This window comes from Hylaeus volcanicus, chromosome 4 (assembly GCF_026283585.1).
Source record: "Hylaeus volcanicus isolate JK05 chromosome 4, UHH_iyHylVolc1.0_haploid, whole genome shotgun sequence".
NCBI lineage: Eukaryota > Metazoa > Arthropoda > Insecta > Hymenoptera > Colletidae > Hylaeus > Hylaeus volcanicus.
In genome coordinates, this window is record NC_071979.1 from 25,922,558 (window position 1) to 25,943,266 (window position 20,709).

At 41.0% G+C, this 20,709-nt stretch overlaps 2 protein-coding genes across 2 annotated transcripts; both read right to left on the reverse strand.

Annotated features, from left to right (window-relative positions):
- Positions 1-398: 398 nt before the first annotated feature.
- Positions 399-19,778, reverse strand: LOC128875679 (uncharacterized). The gene is made up of 4 exons (XM_054121487.1): positions 19,405-19,778; positions 2,636-2,803; positions 2,441-2,554; positions 399-2,348 (listed from the first exon to the last, which is right to left on the reverse strand). The coding sequence occupies exons 1-4, from the start codon at positions 19,576-19,578 to the stop codon at positions 2,265-2,267; spliced, it is 540 nt and encodes a 179-aa protein (XP_053977462.1). The 5' UTR covers positions 19,579-19,778; the 3' UTR covers positions 399-2,264.
- LOC128875670 (dynein axonemal intermediate chain 3-like) lies at positions 2,820-7,848 on the reverse strand. Its single transcript, XM_054121465.1, has 3 exons — positions 6,126-7,848; positions 5,196-5,631; positions 2,820-4,443 (listed from the first exon to the last, which is right to left on the reverse strand). Exons 1-3 carry the CDS (start codon positions 7,522-7,524, stop codon positions 3,309-3,311), a joined length of 2,970 nt encoding a protein of 989 aa, XP_053977440.1. The 5' UTR covers positions 7,525-7,848; the 3' UTR covers positions 2,820-3,308.
- Positions 19,779-20,709: the final 931 nt, after the last annotated feature.

The window sequence follows — 20,709 nt, forward strand, 5'->3', positions numbered from 1 at the left end:
AACCTTTCGCTATACTGTCAGTCCCAAAAGCATTCCTGCCCTCTGTGCCTAATCAAGAAATTTGTCTAAATTAAGTGGTAGGTTCGATGTTTCCAAGTAAAAGTTTCATGAATAAACATTACACGTGTTTATATTTGTAAAGAAATATTTATTTCGAAACATCGAACCTATCATTTAATTTATACAAATTTCTTCAATATTTATGAATACAAGACACGAATACATATTGGACTGACTATATTATAACTATCTGAATATAAACTTAACATAGAAAGTCCTCTTCTAAGATGACTTCTTTCTAAATAAACCGGTAGTTAAAGCGTTAATTACGCATCGATGTTGCCTCCAAATAGCATCGAATCGTTTACAAGGGATCTGTGTAGGTTTTAAAGGCACCGTCGAAAATGATCGTGCGTGTATTTCCATAGCAGTATGTGTAGAAAGAAAATACAATGTATTCGCAAACATCCATTTATATAGTAATCGATTATCCTTTCACACGCTTACATCAACGAATGCGAAATACAAGGGCCCTTTACGTATGAGTGAAAGATAATAAAAAAAGAAGAAGAACGATGTAGACGGCACTCGATTTGTGCAAATATATTACCTATATAAAATAGATATATATATATATATATATATAATTTGTGTATACATATAAGTAAAAACTCGCGGTAGTGCGACAAAAAAGGTACGGTTACAAAAATTATTTGGACGGGAACAGTGCCGCACGAGATACGCGTACCAACAACCGAGAGAATATTCGTTTGTAGACCGATATTCGTGAAAAGCACTCCCGGAACATCGACGTCCAATATGGATTTTGTCGATCCTGGGACACTATTCTTACATGACAAACGGCGCTGATGTTCTCGATAATTACAACTATTTGTATCGTGGAGAACACTGAACCGTGCGACGAAGAGAATCCACGAAAATCCTCAAGAGGATTAACCGATGAGAAGAGGGACCTAAACTATTTGTCTTCGACCCTTACGTGCGTCTGCAGGGTGCTAGAGTACTTCTGATGCAGTGTACGAAATATTAGGCGTAGATATTCAATAAATGTCGACATAGAAGGGTTACATACTTTGAGGCAGAATCGGCGAAATTTTCTTCGAATAATAAATGGTGAAGAAAGACAGCGAAGTGATTTATTCGCAGTGTTTATCGATCGAACTGGTATCCAGATATGCTTTTATCCGTTCAACGTGAAATATAACTTAATTGTAGGTATACTTAAGATTGAAAATCTTTATTGATTGTTTACTTTTCATTGATTATTCGAATATTCGTATATCTAGATGAGAGTTTTATTCATCTCTGACATTTGTATCGATACAAAGTCTGTTACGGTTCTTGTATAAAAAATGACACGATTCGTTAGGAACCACCAAGGTACGCAGTTTCATTTCTGCTATTTTACAAGGTCATCTTTAAATCCTTTTATCTACAATAGCTCCTTTCCCTAATATTCCATACTTCAGCCTGCAGAAGCGCATTAAAATCGAAGAGAGACAAATCAGGTTCTTTCTTCGTAAATGTCGTTTCGTGTTCCTTCGGCGCAACAACCCGTCCTAGGCCCGCGCAAAACCCTGACTTACTATATCCGTTTTTGTCGGTCGTTCAGCGCTCTCATGGTCGTCCAAGATACGCACGAAAGCGAAAGCCATATTACTGCAAGTCAAGTAACTTTGAAATATCGACATGGCTGCATAAATGATAACCATGCATGCACGTTCCTCGGTAGAGTTCTCAAAAAAGAGGAAAGACGATGACTTACATCGCAATGACCTTCACCTGTACCCCGGATGCAAGTTCCGTTGAATCCAACGTGACGAAACATTATAAATAGCGACGAAAAATATTATATTAGTTAAGTAATGTATTTATCCTAAATTTGAGAAATTGGATTCAACGTAATTTGCCTCCCAGGTACACATCGTGGAGTCTGAGTGTCAGGATGGCGACGAGAGCGATTGAAACGCGGAGCCGTTAGTCGGCTGAATCTTAAGGCACATAGATTTTACAGAGTCTCTTCTCGTTAAGCTACGACACACGATCGGGTGAGGGGGTCCCATTGGACTAGCTTCTTTCGACCCATCGATTCCTCCGGGTGGGTGTAGCGTTTTAGACCGTGTCCATGGATGTTGGTCAGCCAGCAGACCCGACGTGATCGCGAGAACCCCAAGTGTAGTAGCCCCGCCGTAGAGGTGCTCTCTTCAGGTACCTGGCGTCTCTTCGAGTACCTCCGATCCTCTTCACTGCGTATTGCTGCTCTTCCACTCGATGTACAGAAAGTACGCTCCGGCAGCGTACGCGAGCGTGTTTAAGATTCCAAATACCTGCGGGGCAAATTGCGAAGACACGTTAACTCTTGGGCTAGAGACAAATTTCGCCCCATCTTTAACGCACAGTAGAACTCGTTTAGTCTTACCCCGCCAGCGATGTTCGCCGCAACATAAGATCCAGTAAATGCGCTCCAAACAGATAATTGAGCGATGAAGGCGATCATGTACAGGACGGCGGCCGACGTTGTGTTCAAAAGCTCCTGCAAATGATTAGTTTGGTGAGTATTTAACGATCGTTAAGCTTTAACAGTTAAGTTTCCCATTTAAATTCCTTTGCTTACCGTCAAAATCCAATTGATGGGTATTTTAAGAGCCTCTCTAATTGACAGCAAATAAATAAAACACCATATTAATGTGGCGATAAACGTTGTTACGGCGACGAATAGAAACCAATGGCTCGCACTTAAGCGCGCTGGAGACACGCACGCCATGCACAGTATACCAAGGCCCTGAAACAATCACCATACGTTTGCGTTTGATTAGGCTCGTTTAAATATTTCAACGAAATTTAAATTTAAGTGCTCGACGACTCGTAATCGTGAATACCTCCTCGTTTCATTTACTCGTGTATGAATTTGTGAAGGAAACAATGTTAGGATTTACTGAAGCAATGTCTGAACTTTCTTTATATTTACAAAGATCTCGGTAAAGAGGTCTCTTAAGTTTTTAATTCTTATTTTCTTAATTCTTATTATTATATTCTTAAACGTCGTATGAATAAACTGTAAATATACAAAAAGTACCGTCTTATCATTCCGTACAAGCTGATATTTTTTTTTAAATTCGAACCTCTACGCCTCTTAGAATTTCCAGCAAAAATCGTCCCGCGTTCAAAGGGCTGAAAGATCGTTCTATAGTGTTCAACAACTAATACAAAGTCTACGATCAATTTATTCATTTCTCTGCCATTACAATACAATCTTCGTTATCGACACAAATACATTCAAGAGTGACCTATGATTTTCGAAACGTAGAATTCTGTACCACCCTTGCACGCCGTTTGTCTTTCATTCTATCGTACTGTAAATTCGAGTTTTTCGGATAGTTTTCCACCATTTCCCGAGCCTTGATACGAATTTCTTCAAATTTACGAAGATAATCGGACGTCCCAAACACCGAGGTCGGTTCTTCAGATATCAATTTCTCACTCTTTGATTCGAGAAGTTCTGGGAATTCTCTCGACAAGGTGTCCGAAAGGTACATTTCCCTACGATTGGACCTCTCTCTAGCTTTCTTCAGCTTCTCCTCTCTCTCAGCTTCTTTGACAACCAACGGGAGCCTCTTTGCTTCCAATTCCGAAGGAACCAAGTTTCGTTTACTTAGAAGCACAGCCTTCATTCTGTCGTGCTCCTTCGACTTCCACGCGACGTGTTTCGGTCTTGGCGCGCTGCGCGCCCGTTTCTCCGCTTTCAATCTCAAACGTTCGTCCTGCTCTCTCCTGAGTCTTTCCCTGGCCTCCTCCAGTTCTCTTTTGCGTTCCGCGTCACGCCTAGCCGATCTTTTTGCTATAACGGCCGGATCGTTGGCGAGAAAATCGTTCTGCCAGCTGGAGAAAACCTTTTTCCTTCGCACTTCCCTCCAGACGTACTCCTCGAACCAGTCCATCCTCTCGATGGTGGTGTCGCTGCAGAGAGTCTCCGGTTCTCTCAACACGCGAAAGAATCCACCGTCGTCGCCCACACCTATCCCCTGGAACTGTCCCCCGACTGCGGAACAATCCAGTGAGAGCAAACAGGTGATCGGTCTCGACGACACCGTTTGAGAGAAAACAGGCTCGCTGGATTCGTTCTTAACGTCCCAGAGGTCGAGTTCGCCGCGTACACCAGCGAGCAGAAAAACACCGGGTTCGTTGGCCCAGCAGCTGGCTGTGTATCGACGATCGGTTCGCCTCCAAAACAGAGGCGAGTCCAGACAGTCGTCCTTCCAGATCGCGAACACGCGTCCACCAATCGTCAGAAGCACCTCCTGAAGATGCGGCGATCGCATAATTTCCGTAACGGGACCGTCGTGCACGCACGACCGAGCCAGGATCTTGCATTCTACGGCATCTGCAGTTCCCTCGTCGTACATCTGCTCGTCCCACGTGCACCTTTATCATCATCATCATCGTCGTCGTTATTATCAACATTACTACCATCAGGACAACACCCATTAGTTTACGGTATTTGCTTTTTCAAACAGACGTTTCTTCAGCATGCTGAAAAACTAGACTAGTCTCTAGTCGAGAGAACATAGGCTTGTCTGTGTTGGAAACGTGAAAGTTTGCGAAAATATTATTACTAGGAAACTGAATCTAATTTTTGAAGCTTCAAGCTCCAGTTTGGAAATTCTACTGAGCTTAAAATCTCGAAGTATTTACCTTGAAAATAAATTTTTTTACCGCTATAAGATTCACTCAGAACAATGGAGCTTTCTTGTTACGAGTTTATTCAATATTACTATTGCAATTATTTTGGAAATGACGGCTTAAATTTTTTAACAAAATACATTGCAACCATCGAAGCCTAGTTTCTCAGACATGCCAGGAAGAAATCACGTTTCGACCAAGTGCAATCGCATCGCGGCTCTTTTGAGACGCATACACTGCATGTCGTGACAGTAGAAGCATTGTGCAAAGGTCCCCTCGTATCACGGTAGTGTAGTATCGCGCCCCCCATACCGACGAAGAAGCTGTCAAACGAGAATACGAATCGTAAGGGTGCGGGATTGGTCGCGTAGGGAAACCAAGTCGACTGTGAATCCGAGGATCGTGGGTACGAATCTCCGTGCCTTATTTTTCGTAGAGACTCGTACAGTAGTAAACAGATGGGTGTTCGATGCGTTTGTTAACGTCGATCGCACCTTATCAATCCTTCGTCGCATCCAATCCAGAAACTCTTCATGTAGTCCGTTTCCTTCGAGCTCAATTCATGCGCGTTACGCTGATTTTCATCGCTTTCCTGAAGAACGCTGGTCGACGACAACAGCAAGCAGGTCAAGTTTAACGATTCTCCATTCGCAACAGGAATTTCGAAGCGAAGAATCGGCTGGAAAGCATCGCCCGAAACTTTATCGTCGAGATTCCAAACCGCCACGGTGCCATCCTCGGATGCGGTTAGAAATTGCGGGCCGGTGACGACGGTCGACTTTGTCAGCTTTCCACTTGGCTCTATTTTGTACTTGGCAGGCATCCATTGGATCCTTCGTACAGGGAGTCGGTGAGAGCGACTATTGTCAGAGACGGCTATCGCACGGATCGCTGGTGCGTACTCTTCTTGATCTGTGAAGCTACGCGCACCTAGACGGATAAAAAAATACATTTTTCAAAAATACATTTTAATAATCGATGACGTTATTTTATGGTCATATACCTCGAAAATTTTAGTTGCGAGTTTCAATTATTTATGAAATCGGAGACTTAAATTAGTTAGCGAGTCGTACGACGCAATGCTGCAAACTTTTAAAGAGTTCTTTTTATTATATTCTTGAGGAACAGAAAAAGTATAAACTATACTAGTCTACTGGAATATGATTCTAAACTTAAATGTGCCAGTTGGTACAATTTGGAGAAAGAATTGTTTAAATTCCGTGCGTGACTTTATAGTTCGTTAGTCCGAACCATTTGATGCAATTCTAATGGAAACGATGCCACTGTTCGGAAAACCATCGTGCGAATATTTATGGGATCGGCTGTATACCTACATATATCCTTCTAATCTTTCAATAAGAAAAATTACCAACGAATAAAAGTTTACAAAATTCGCATTCCTTTCGCCAGTGCCAAGTTCTCACCATTAGGATCGTTGCTGGGGTCACTCTTCGTGTCCCAGATGACCACGTGACCAGTGGAGCAACCTCCAATTACCAAGTTGTCGTCAAACGGACAAAACGAGACGCAATGTATCTCTCGATGGTATTGCAGCCTAAGCAAAGGTCGAAGAGGCTCGTCAAACTTCCAAACAAGCACTTTAGATTGAATTTCGTGCTGCGATACAATTTCACTCGCGGAAGGAGTTTGAGCAGGGACGCTGACGTACGAAATCGCCGCACGGTCTGGTACCATGGATGGCAAAGACACATCGAAAACTGCTTTGTTTCCAGTGAGTCTCAAGTCTGCGAACGACAAGTGCTCCCGAAAAGCTGGAGCCTCGGCTAAGTTCCTAATTGGAGATCTATGTCGAGATAAATCCTCGATATCGTCCACGTACACGTTGACAGCCGCATTATACTTGACCACGTCGATCATTTCATGGGACCGTTCCTCTAGAAACAATTCCAGAGGCGTCTTTTCCTTCGGCTCATCGTCGCTTTCTTTATCCTGAACGTCGCTTTTTCCTTTGGACCGTTCCTCGTCGGTTCTCTCAGACTCGTCGGTCACCCCTTCCTCGAGATCCTCCTCAGGCTCGACCTCCTCGCCCAAAGTGTCCTCGTACACGTATTGCGTCCATGCGTTCTTAGGATGTCCAGGATACGTCTGAACGAACGCCTGTCCAGGTTGCAGGTGAGTCTGGGCAGACCTGCAGATGCACTTCCTATCGATATTATCGAATCCCTCGTTCTTATTCACGAGTTCCACGTAGCTGTCCCTGCAACTGCCAGAGTCCCTGTCGTCCAACGTTCGAGTCGAGCCTAGAGTGTCTCCAGGCAACGTGATCTCTACTTCGAACAATTCCCTGATACCTGTCGCGAAGGTTTCGTCCACTTCCGACTCGCTGCCCAACAATTTCCACGGTTTCGGAGTCTTCAGTATCTTGTCGAGCACTCTCTTCCAGATGGATCTAGCGATGATCTTGTTTCGTTTCAAGATGGCGCGTTTCGCTTCCTCGGTGAGACAGATCACGAAATCGTGGGAGGCCAGTCGAGACGAGGCATAGCCCACGAGGAACGTGTCGCCCTCGTAGACACCGATCTTTTCCTCGAAGGCTGCCAGAGGCGATTCTGGTCGCTTAGCTAGCCGCGCGACTATGTCGCGATTGACGTACGCCCATGGGTATTCCAGGAACACGTGCTCCCCGACCAAACAACCCAGTTCCCGTTGTGTCTCGAGATCGAGCCTCAACCGTTCCACATTTTCGATATTTTCGTCGACCAGCGTCCAGTCGAGCGGACACTTAACCCCTTTCCTCGGCATCTCGCGTCTTCCTAAAACGCGGCTCGGTGCCTCATCTCGGACACTCTGGTCGTCGAACATCGATCAAACGTTTCCGTGACTTGGATACCGCCCTGGCGCTACGATACGGAAATGTTGTTACTATTTTTACGTCTGGTTGTACAAAACGAGACGCGGGGCAGCGATCTCCGGACCTTTTTTAGTCGCAGAATTTATGGAATCTTACGATATACGCTTATGAAGTGCTTGTTTCCTGTTAGCGATTTTTAGGTTGATAATCTTACTTTTACAGCAGAATTAAAATGGAAATTGAATCGAATCTGTATTCTATGTAAGACTAGTTAAAAACGAGACACCTAAATGCAACGAATCTTGCCTTCTTTTATTAACCCTTTATTACTTTTATTTTTTTTTTAAATTCACACCTCTAAGCCTTTTAGAATTTCCAGCAAAAATCGTCCCGCAGTCAAAAGGTTAACGATACAAATAAAGATCTGAGTACGAAAAATAACCACTGGATTTGTAAAATCATTATTTTCACTTCTAATATCGAATCGAATATTTCCATTACTAGAATAATAATCTAAGTAAAAAGATTTATTCAAAGTTATGCGAATAATGGCCAAGTCTGGCATGGAGGGGTGAACGGGCGCGAAAGTGCGAAGGATTGGAACGCTTAGAACTGTATACCCAAGGAAGAATTTCACTTTCACCGTTTGAAAACGTCGTCGACCGCGATAAACGCTCGACCAAGAATTCCTAGCATTAACGGTTCTTGCGTGGTATTGTACAAGTTATTAATATTCGATTGCAACGGTCCGAAGACTATGGATGCCTCGAAGACACGATTTAGAAACTCGCAGGTGCAATCTATTCGCGTCTAAACGCACAGCGATCGTTGTAAGAATGTAGTTTCTCGAACAAATGTAAATAAAAATGATCAGTAATATTTCTATTACAATTACAAAAAAAGAAACCTTCTCCACGCAAAGCAAACTCCGCTTTTGTTCCATGCGAAACAGCATTTGAAACAGCTTTCCTCTAAATTTTCATTTGGCACTTACCGCAGCCGATCCCGACGTTCTAGCTACCGTTTTTTCCCGCGTATACATACCGTCCTATCCATTGACCTTTCGAGAGTGGCGCGCCCAGGCGAATGTCGCGTCACTAAATATACGCACCTGACAAGTAGAAAGCCTAATGGGCGAAGGAAAAAAAAAAGAGGATCGCGTGCCAGCGTGCCTCGCGACACACGATAAAATCCGTTTTCTTCTACGTCGGTCTAAGCGAAATTGTTTAAAAAGTTTCCACGGCGTTCACGCGACGCGAGAAAACATCCACGGTGTAACGGGTATTCCAAAAATAACTTTATTGAAGATAAACAGCGGCTCGAAAATATAGGTCGGGGTTCTGCATTATTCATAGGGGGAATGGTCCGTATGACGCGTCAACGCGCCTCTTTCAGTGTAACGTACATTACGCATATAACATTAACTATCGTAAAACGACGGCAGTCAAGTACGTCCTGATCCCATTCACTTAAGCACCGTAGATGTAGAAACGATGGGCGGCCGAGCAGAAACGTAGCAGATCTCATCGACGACTTAGAAATCGTGCGCGTATTCGGAACGATTTCATTAACTCTTTGAGTTTTGCACCTTTTGCTTAGGTTTAATAGATGAAAGCGACCAACGTCGGAACCCTAACTAATTTTATTAAGTAGTTTGCAACCGGCGACTGGAATAACTACTTCAAAATAGCGCCACGAAACGGTGGAATCACGTTTATTCACTCGTTACCCAGCATTAACGAGTGAATCCATAAATACATAAAGAAAAAAGGAAACTATTAGTGTAACGAATTCTGAACTACAAAATATACAAAATAGAAAACCGTATAAATTGAATAAAAATATTATTAAGAATTGTTTTTCCGCGTATCTCCAAAGAAATGTACAATTTGTCCAGCAGGGACGTTCGGTAAATTGAGGTAACAGTTTATGGAATTTTAAGACATAGTCGAAATAATCCAAATGCACGCCACGCGAGTAAAAAAGACCGCTGGCTTTGCGAAGAACCATCGGGTCTAAAGTTAGCATCATCCGTTTGGAAGTTCGTCTCTTCGATGTCGACCGATAGCCCGCAGAGTTTGGGCGTACGGAAACTGCTGTAGTAATCGTTGAGACGTCACGAGAAACACATTCCCAGCTAGTTAGTAAAGGTCGGTAAAGGTCAGATGAATTTATCGAATAAGGACAGATTAAATTAATTGAACAGAAGCAACACGATGGCCTAAATGTCTCAATGATACACGCGTTCAGATGTTCCGTTGCGGTATTGGACAAAATTGGTCGATCGCCACTATGATCACTGACGATGGTTACTAATAAGACATTACGACTTCGATTTGGAGTAAACTTCATTAGCTTGTAGAATAGCTGGAAATGGTGCATAGGTAATTTGTTTAACTGCTGTAATATAAGATCAACCCTTCGACCCTTATGATGGTAATGTGAGCGCAGGTACAGTTAAAAGAAAAAAGTTTTAACGACAAGTGAAAACACTGGAAAAACGATATTTCGTATGCACCAACTTAATACCATGTCTTTAATATTACTGCACGTCATAAATGCATAAAATCTAGCGATCATTAATTAATCTGATAATCGAAAGCGATTATTACAGAAGTAGCCAACACTGTTCTACAGGGTGGCACACTAAACGGTATAAAAGGAACGATGAACTCGCTTCTTGTGAATATTGTTTCGTGATTGAGATACCGTTGAAATAGAATACCGAAATCATGCTAGAGGATCATGATCCAGGCGGACGCAGACGTGCGACTGCTTGCAGCAGAAACAGAATCGCTTCTGGGCATTTGTAATACGAGCGTGTCCGCGCGTCTACGCAGAGAAAACCGCTAAGTCGGTTGAAGTTGAGAGAATTACTCGAGTTTGCGGAGACCACCGAGTACAGATAAGACACGACTCGCGGAGAAACCTTACGACCCACATGCACCATTCGTACGCTGTTACTAAGTAGCTACCGGTTACAACCTACACCGATAACTTACGCATATGCAGCCGGTTATGCGACTCCACCGATTGATTGGAAGTAACGAAGAAGATGGTCAAACGACTGTTACGAAACTACAGTATAATGTATCGTATCGTCAAATGGAGTTACTTGTAACACCATTTGCTTTAAATCTATGAGCATGAATCTAAGTGTCTCGCAGTTCTGATGTATGCTACGATTTTCTGATGAAAATAATCACGAAGATTCATACGAGGAGTAGCTGCATTTAACGTGTCGCTTGAAGATACAAAAACAAAAAGTTCCAATGATTAATATTTCGTTGGATAACGGTACAATATCGAAAATTTTCCACTTAGAATGGATTCTCGCGTACGAGTCGACAAAATTTATCGATGTTATGTCGAGACGATGACGCGAGCATCCTCCTAAAGCAGTGATGACTGTTAAGCGCATCTGGTGTTATCTAATCTTTCCAGAAATAATATTTTAATATCAGCCACGTCTCGTTTTATCTATGAGGTTTGATCCTCCTCGTTTAACAGCCCCGTAAAACACCACGAAATTCCGAGAAAACGAATAATTTCGTTGCTCGACGTTTGTAGCAAGAACGACGGGAACCACGCACAGTAAAAAATGAATAATATTGATCGTCGAGCGTAAACCGTACCGTTTGGTGTTCGTTCCACTCGTTTCAATCGGTTAAATGTCAGGGATTACGTTATCTCGTGACGTGTTGCATTTTTTTGCGTCTTAAAAGAAATCAAATAACAGCTATTATTCAAAGAAACAAATTATGTATATTATCGACCGGTTTTCGACTTAATCTTACGCTCTTCTTTGATAAACATTGCTGTACAGAAAAAATTGTACGAGAATTAGTTTGATGAGAATTGGAATTAGTTTAAATTTTGGCGAACCGGAAAGTTACAATATTATTACTAAAATGATTAAAAGAAGAGTTAAGAGAAAGTCACGATATAATAACAAATAAAGAATTAAATTGAAATGTATACTAACGTTGGCATTTCATATGTGTAACAATATCCTTGTTTACGTTATCGTCGTTTTACCTTGATTCTGCAGTTTCACAAGTATTATCCTGAATCTTGCCGTACTTGAAACGGTGGTTTCGAATCATATTTGTGCAATTCCGTGATTTACCGACTGATTATAGTTCAAGCGAGGCAAAAGTTCGCTATCGCGTTCGTATAATCGCAGCGCAACACGCGGCGGTTATAGAAATAGACGCTTAATTAGCAATGTAAATCGCGTTAAATGAGGCTACAGATTTTGCGTTCAGGTACTCCTGCTTGAAGTTACAAGACCATAACGTTATAACCAATGGTGGATTGTAGTACTCCTGTAAATTTTAAAGAGCTTTCCAACAAGAATTTTAGAATTTTATTCTTTTTTTGTGATTGTATTAGGTTGTCCTAAAATTATTTTGAAGAATTGTCTGTTATGATTAAAATAGGACGAAGGAAGGTACCATAACAAAATGGATAGTATGTAACTGTGTAGCGTAACATAAAACATGAAACAATAAGTACTAGTAAAACGAAAGGAACTTTATAGACAACCTAACGTAACGAACCACTGGCCAGTGCAAACAGCACAAACGAACGAAAGGATTACGTTAGTCGCGCATCGTCGCCATGTATATTCTTACTACAATGACGCAGGACCAGAATTACTTTTGCATATCGTCAGATACTATACGGAGGCTCACGTGAATCATTCGTATCGCTGTTCGCGTTTTCGCGACCCGCGTAACCTAGAGACCATTCATACGACGAGTGCATATTCTGTTATCCTACGTAATCACCCCTTCTTCATACGTTTGCATCATTCAGCGAGGACGAGACGCAAACTAATGATGACTAATAAGGCTAGCTCTGCCTATTGGCGATTCCGTTTGCACAACAACCCACCCACGTTATACTACGATAAGATTCGTAAAAAAAAATCAACCTACACGACTGCAGCGTGTATGGCAGTCATCGACAACGTATGACCCACGATAATAACTGACCCGTCATCCAAATATCGATTAAGTCATCAAACAGAATTCGGAACGGTTTCTTAGTAAGAAACTAATTTTAATTTAATTACGAAATAAATGATGAATCTTTATTTGCGAACTATGTATGTATGTAGTTTCGATGTATAATTTGTAGTAATCGCTATTCTTGTAGATAAGTTGGAGTACAACGTTCCTACTTTTGTAAACAAACATCAACATCAGCACTCCTCTTTTTATAACTTCGTAACATCAGCTTAACGTTTCTACTTTCATGAAGAATCCGAAATACGAGAAATTCTGACAACCCGATTCTGCCAAAAAATATTGCGATAGAGATACCTGCGTATCTAATCGATTGGCTGTATTTACACTCGCACGCGAACGTAGGGTATCGTAAACGAAACGCGATCCAAGTTTCTACGTTTGGAAAAGAAATGGCACGTATGTAATATAGGAAAAAATTCTATCTTGGCCAGTGATAATAGAGATCTATAATAAACGAACTAGAGCAACGTAATACGCCTGCATTTAAAACATTAAAACATGCCTTTGCAACAACACGACTGTAAATGTATAAAATGCATTCATAACATTTGAAAACAATGATATAAAAATATGTATAAAGTAGTGGTTATAGAAATAACATCGCCTTTTTGTTTAATTCCCGCGTGAACAGTAACTGTTTGCGATGTTATTTGATTTAGTTTGATTTATATCAAAGAAAAACATAATTTGTCGAAATAATCTCGATCACATTCGTAATGATATATTCATTCGATAAACGGCTCTTTTTTAGGATCGGTGCAATTTCTATGATTACTACTATTGTCAATCCATCATAGTTGAATACTACAGGTTTCGTAATTTTTGTGCCACCCTGTACGGTCGTTCCATTGACCAGTTCACATAGGGCTTAGACACGAGGCGCGGTTTGTCCTTGCGTATAAGGTACTCGCGTGCAATTAACTGTGGTGCATAACTTGTTGCACCAGCCGATATGCTATGTGCACAACCCACACACCATAAGAACGCATGGCACAACGACGCGGGAACCGTCGTAATAATCGACATTGCGCAATTCCCTCGAGCCGCTCGTTTCCTCCGGCCTAGCTGATTAAATTTTGCGTGGCTCGAATAGCCGACCCGCTAAGACGAGGCAGCTCCCTTTTAAAAACAACTTGGCGCGAAATTCGAAACGCATTTACGATCACTGTTTCGATTGGAATCTTTTGAAATTTATCGTAGGTTATTTCAATAATTCTCCTTCTTTTTAACAGAATATTATCGCACTGACATCGAGATATAAATAATTTTTTTATTTACAGATCGGTTATCGACTCAATTGTTTCCGAGAAAAAAAATGTCAAATATACCTATGATTTCCTCCCTTAAGAATTTATAAAAACAAAGCTTCGTATGTGAAGATTTCATTGTATATTTCCGATGAATTTTTTCATTTAGAACGACACTGTGTGTTCATCTGTATATTTGTAAGCCTTGTGTACGTACGACAAACAATATTCTGCTTCGCTATCTCCTTCTATGATTATTACAACTAGTTTAACTTAAATAATTTCAACGGTCACTCCGACTTACACACTTTAAACAATAAATTGAAATTAAACAATATCCCTCGCTTGTTGAACTAATCAATTGTTGGGTAACACATTCAATTCTTCAGACAACTCGCGTGCTTCTCATACGCTCTCTGTTTATTTACTTCTTCTCGAAGCCACGTCCTCTATCAAACAGCCGATCTTAGCCGTACGTACACAAGGCTTACATATTTATTTACATTTCGACGTATTTATAATAGTAGGGAACTTCTCGTCGCAGGCTGATTTGTACTAGCACACTTATTGCGAAGCGATGCGTTATAAGAAACTGCGTGCCCCAAGACCTTAAAAAGCGTGGACTATTCACACGTTCCCTTCTCACGGATAATAGAAGACGATTACCAGCAAGAACGGAACGTAAGCGAATTACCATGACCGAATTTAACCCTGCAAATGGGACGTCTCACTCTCGCTTGCATACTGTGTGGGACAAGTAAGTATTACAAGTCGTAACTCCGTTATCGGTGCATTTGGAAGAAATTGTCAAAGGGAAAAGGTGATTGGTTCGAAGAATACTATATTCGTAGGACCATATTCTGTTCAAAAGTGAAATGGTGCATAGTCGATAGTGCATAATCGATAGTTGGCATTATCTTTTTTTAAGTAGAAACTCTCAGACAGAAACGGAGAAAGGTTAACGTTAACTGAAAGAAAAAGGATAAGCAGCGACGATGAATAATAAATGCACAATACCAGTTCGTTATCTTAACTACACGTTTTTTGCATTTAGGTGTTAACACAATTGTAACACGCTCTGTATGTTCACTTCAGCGAGTCTCCAATGTTTCAAGCCACTTTTCAAGAATCACCCTGCTACTTCCCGACGACACGTTTCTTCGATCTCTCTAATTCCCAGTATAACACACTATTCACCTACTTATCGACGTTCAACCATCCGGCCATGAATGCACGCTCGCACTCGCATCAAAACAACGAAAATACTTTACGGGTACTTGGAAAGTTTGCAGACTCTACCATCGACGACCCTGAAAAACGTTAGAATCATTCCGTTCGTGTGCAACGTACATAACGTGATATTAAGTCTGTGTACGGATACACGTGGACGCGAATAAATATGACGTACGCGAGTGACACGATACATGCCATCGGTATTATGCTGGCTGGGATTGTTGTGCCATTTCTCGTTTAACCAGCACGCAACTCCACGGGCAGCCAGACTTCGAAGATTATTAGAAGCCAAGACTCGAACTTGCATAGCAAACACGACGATGCAAACAGCTTCTGTCGCCGTGATAAGGTTGATAAGACCGGTAAGAGTCTCGGAACGATCGTATCACGGTAATGAGAAACTTCGAGACGCGAAACGCATTCCTTTTGCGGAAAGGGTCTGTCATTGTTTTCCACCTCGAAACGCTTGAACTCTTTGGGATTAGTTGGGTTAAAATCTATTCCCCTTGTTGCATAACTTTCATATTTTATTTAAAGCTTTATTTGATGTGACTGTCTTCAATACAAAATTCAATATCTTTATTCCCTGACATTTCAAGTATGAAACAGCATAGTTTAGGACGACTGGCACGAGCAGAAGGAACGAGTTACAGACAGACTCGTTCGCCAAGTTGTAGATACTCGGGCAATTTTGATATTCAAGGAAAGAAAATAATTCTGAAAATACTCCATTTTTATTGAAGAAAGTCACATAATGAACCAATCTTCGAAATAGGCATAGGTTTCTGTGCGAACCATTTTTAAAAATCGCTAAAAATCTTTTCATTTCTATGTGACACTAAATTTCAAATCGATAAGAAACTGGTTAACGCAACTCTTCTTAATAATTTAAACGCAGATAAAATTTAACTCGTATCCGATCAATTAGTATCTAATCCATCGTCGAGGATTACAAGTAGAAGTAGACGCACCCCGAAAATGCTTAAAACCTTCTTTGGAAATTGTTTAAAAGAGGAAACGAGACAAACAGTTCAGCAAATTCAAGATTTATTCAAAACTTATGATTTTACCCACCCACTGATTTCCTGTAAGAGCTTAGCAATTTCTCTAACGTCCACTCGAAATTTCAGAGGGCACAGTCGAATTCGTATAAACGAATACTGGACGGTGGTCGTGAAAGACTGAAAATGATCGGAGAGGAGTCAAGGACACCTTGAATTCTTAATGAATCGTTTCGATACCGTTGGCGCGGCCTCGTCGTATGGCAGTAGGATGGAACTCTGAGTATGTGGGACGCCACGTATGGTCCCGGTCATCGGGATGATCATGTATGGGCATCCAACGTGTGCTTAGTTCGTAGGGGACGTGCTCGACCGTATCGAAACTATGCCATCAGCGACGAGAATCGTTCAAGTTTTTCGTCGATCGTCGTCTCTAGTAAAAAAAAAACCGGTTCCATCTGCGTATTCTTAATGTCACCGATACGTTCGTGGAAATTCGTAAAGAAATGTAGAAAAGTAACGAAATGATCACGCTATTCTCTTTCTAAGTTATTTATTAAATTATATACTTTTTTAATGTAATTTTTAATTACGTATTATTTTTTCAAAATAATGAATTCAAATGAACATTACAGAACGTATTATCATAGACGTAGATTTCATTCAACGACATGTACAATGCATAAATTGGTACATCCTTGGAATAATTGTTTCTATTAGCGCAATTTTCGCACGTCTAAGGGAGTTAAATCGTTTCGACGAGTTAAAATAATAATGCGATGATACCATCCAGTTTCGAAAATTCAAAAACTGGACTTAGGAAGGTTATTTATTGATATCTAGGAACTCGCACCTTTCCTGTACTCGATTAAAATAATTCAATTGACGGTAATTCGGATAATCCAGTTGTGACGTGCATTGGTCACCGTGGAATCCTCATGTAAAAAAAATGGCAACGCCGGAACTTTGTTAATTTAAGATATGTTTAAACACAAAAATGTCGACGCACGCACTAAGGAACGTTCTTTCGAATATCCTAAAACTTCTTACCAGAAAATTTTCCCCTCAAAGAGCAACAGAATTTCTATGGCTGCTACTGTAAGTGCTTGCCAAGGAGATGATTCGATTTATCGGCTTCATGGAGCCCACGTGCTGGTGGTTCCACAGGCGTGGCTAATAACTGGGAACAAGCGGTTCGTTTTGCAAACTTATTAACGCGGAACGATCGCGACGCGCTAATCCCGCCTTGCCTGGCATTTAAACATTGTAAACCCATGTTCGCTATATAATATATTCGTCGAGAAACGTATTCAGGAGACAGCAGGAGCCTCGCAAAGTGACAGCACGGTGTATTTGATTTCCACCTGTTGGTAATTCGATAGGGCTGGTTGCAGAGTCACCATTGGTTTGGTCACGCATACTTTTTCTTATGTTTGCGCGCCCAGTAGACCGTTACTCAAAGGACAGGTTTTCTGTTCGTCCATGAAATCTACTTTTACGCCCGCGTGTGTGTCAATATTCCTTTAAGAAGTTAAAAGAAATATCGTTTTATTAAATCTCGATGAATCAATGCAAAGAATGAATTTCCTCGTTTAAATTTCGGTTCGTAGGTTGTCAATGGAATTACTAAAAAATTTATTAAATACACAGGAAGTGGAATCATGGAAACAGACGAGGTCTTTACGTGGCAAGGTTAGACTGAATCGATACGTGCAATTATACTCTTTTTCTGCTTATGTGCCGTAACTATTCTGCTCGGTACTATAACTAAACATCGTCCATAGGTCGAAAGTAAGCAGTGCTTTATTTGCAACGAGTAAATGGGCTAAACGTCGCCGGGCGTGTCTCCGACTGCACGTGCGTGAACCACCAAAGAGAAACGATGCTTACCGATGCTGATCACCTAACGGTATCGTCGATTTCGACAGGGCCCGTTGCAAGAGACGATCAGGCCGAAAAACTGTTCTTAATGACAGACGTTAACGGATATTAACGCGACGTCGTAATTTCGTGCATAGGAACTGGCCATCTCTATTCCTTCGGGATATTTTGTTAACCGTTCCGTAAAGAGATTACCGTTACGCGGTTATGCCGTTGCAGGTAAGTTCAACGTCACGGTGAAAATCCGCGCAATCCTATGGCTACGCGTGCTACCTTCTTCGCACAGAATATCAGATGCATTAAGGCGGTACACCTTCAGTTTTACCAGTTTCGAGACAATTTCCATGATTTTCTTCGTGCCAAAGTAATTGATATAAACATACGAAATTTGGTAAGATTAATTTATTTTCAAGTTACGTGTAACATTCAACGACACGTCATACAAACTGAACTCGCAATGTTAACGCGTTGGCTGCCCGACTAGAATACGTGAAAATTTCTATAAAGTTAAAATTTTGTCTCGAGACTGTTGAAAGTTAGACAATGTAACATCTATCGTAGAATTGAATTTCTTAAAAAGATCTTTTTTTAATTTCATAAACTTCGCATGAACATCGTGTAAAAGGGCGAGTCTGGGCTTGTATTAATTTCCTTGGAATTAATTCCCAAAGAAGACTTCACTTTGGACCAATTACCTAATACCCTCAAGAATATCAGATATTTATCATCTCAACTACATATCATGGTCTGCAACAGGAAAAACTGTTTTTCCTGTTACAAAATGCGTCCCACGGACAGCGTCGAAATCACGGAACGCTTCAAAAAATCCGCGTTTAAAATAACAATGCCGCATAAAAGATACGAGACCGTCATGGCGCCAAGAACAATGCCGAATGCGTGCCAAAGTTTAATATGATGAATGACATCATAGAAAATACGTGTTCGTGCGTGTCGGATAAATTACGAGGGACGGTAATAACTCTAATTTAAAAAAAAATTCCTTAAAAGAAAACAACGAATAACGAGAATAAACGATACAACAGCTAAACAGCTAACATTTTTTCTGAGAATAAAAAATTACTGTAAATTTACTTGATGCAGAAAGCATAGCTGGTGCTTCTCTTAATTCACATCCGTAGCTTGAATTCAAAATAAAGCATTCCAAATACTCTTAATCCAGATACTATTAATCCAAATTACTTACAGAGATCAGATTCGTATTTAATTACGCTGAGAAGCGTATAACAGACTTTAAAATGCATACACATAATTTCAAAGCATTCACTAAATAAAACTAATCCTACTAATTCATTTTATCATCTGTACGAAGTGTCATATCACAGGTGACTTGACAATTCTCTAAAAAAAGAAACTAGTATTGTCCCGTCGGAGGTGACATCATAGCGCAAAGGATTGTTCTTCCTGGCTAACGTTCCCTATCATGCGAACCGGAAGATGATTAGCGAAACGACGCACGATATTATCCTACTCACCACTTGCACCAGCTTGATGATCCCGGGTATGGTCGTGAAGTAGGGTACATTCAATCTAATTCCTGCCAGAGGGTTCGGTTGACCCGGTTCCGTCTTCACCGTAGGTACCTGGCGAGGATTGTTGGTCGCGTTGTTGCTGGAACCGTCCATCGTCACAACGGTCTCCGACATCATATTACGTTTCCTTCACGGCGATGTGTAACCACGTACAACTTCAGACCGACGAATCTGTTCGTCAGTGAAAGGCACGCGACGTAAACACCACTCGAGAGAATCAAAAGAACCGGTATCACTCGGAGCCGAACTCGAAACACCTGTTGGTTCACCACGACCCGCACGGAGGCCTCACCACTGAATACTACCGACGTATTAACCAGCGACCCGCTATATTCCCCCTCCGTTGATCTATTTTCCCCACCCTTGCCTTGACTCTTTCCTTAACATGTCAACCGAAGTCCAAACGTGAGACGCCAATCGCCACGTCCTGTACAACCAGTCGCGGATGTATTCATTCCTATTCCCTCGACTGTTCGCTTCGGACGGTTCGCATTCTTGTTACATACAGTGGCTCCAAAAAATGTCCACGCTTCTATTCCCCTTCGCACGGTGTATCGAAGAAAAGAGCGCTACGAGCGTATTTTTATTTAATACAATTTATCGGAAAAGCAATGCACCGGAAATCAATCCTCTGTCGATCCTCTGTCTGTGTTTAGTTTGGAAGTTATATTCATTTAAAGTTTCATAACATCATATTTATAATGAATATTATTTATAAACTAAACGAGGTGTCGTCTAAAATCATTTTTCAAATAGTCAGAGATCTGTGTTTGTTATAATTGTAAGCAAGTTGTAGAGTCGAAGGCCAGAAAGGACTTCTTCATTCATTTTTAAATAAATGTAACTTCTAAACTAAACATGATAGAGAATTGGGGTTTGCAATCGTAATCTTCCGAAGGAAAGGAATGTGTATAAAGGAAAAATTGCGTAATATCGTGTTTAGTTATGATTCATTGACTAGTTTAATAAGTATAAGATAATGGCATCCGTAGTTGCCGTCAAGAGGGGGAAACGTCATTAGGAGACCAATTATTAAGTGTTCTTTGGGATTTTCTTTTACAAAGAAGAAATATGTAATTATTTCAATTTATATTCGACATATGTTCTAATAATAAGTATTACTATTCAAATAGTGGTTTTAATATCAGCAGCGCCATCGTTGGGAAAACGCCCGAGTTTGTAGTGAAAATAGTTCCAAATGTTGGTACTAAATGGCACCACTAGTTCAAGGGTCGATAATGGTTCTGC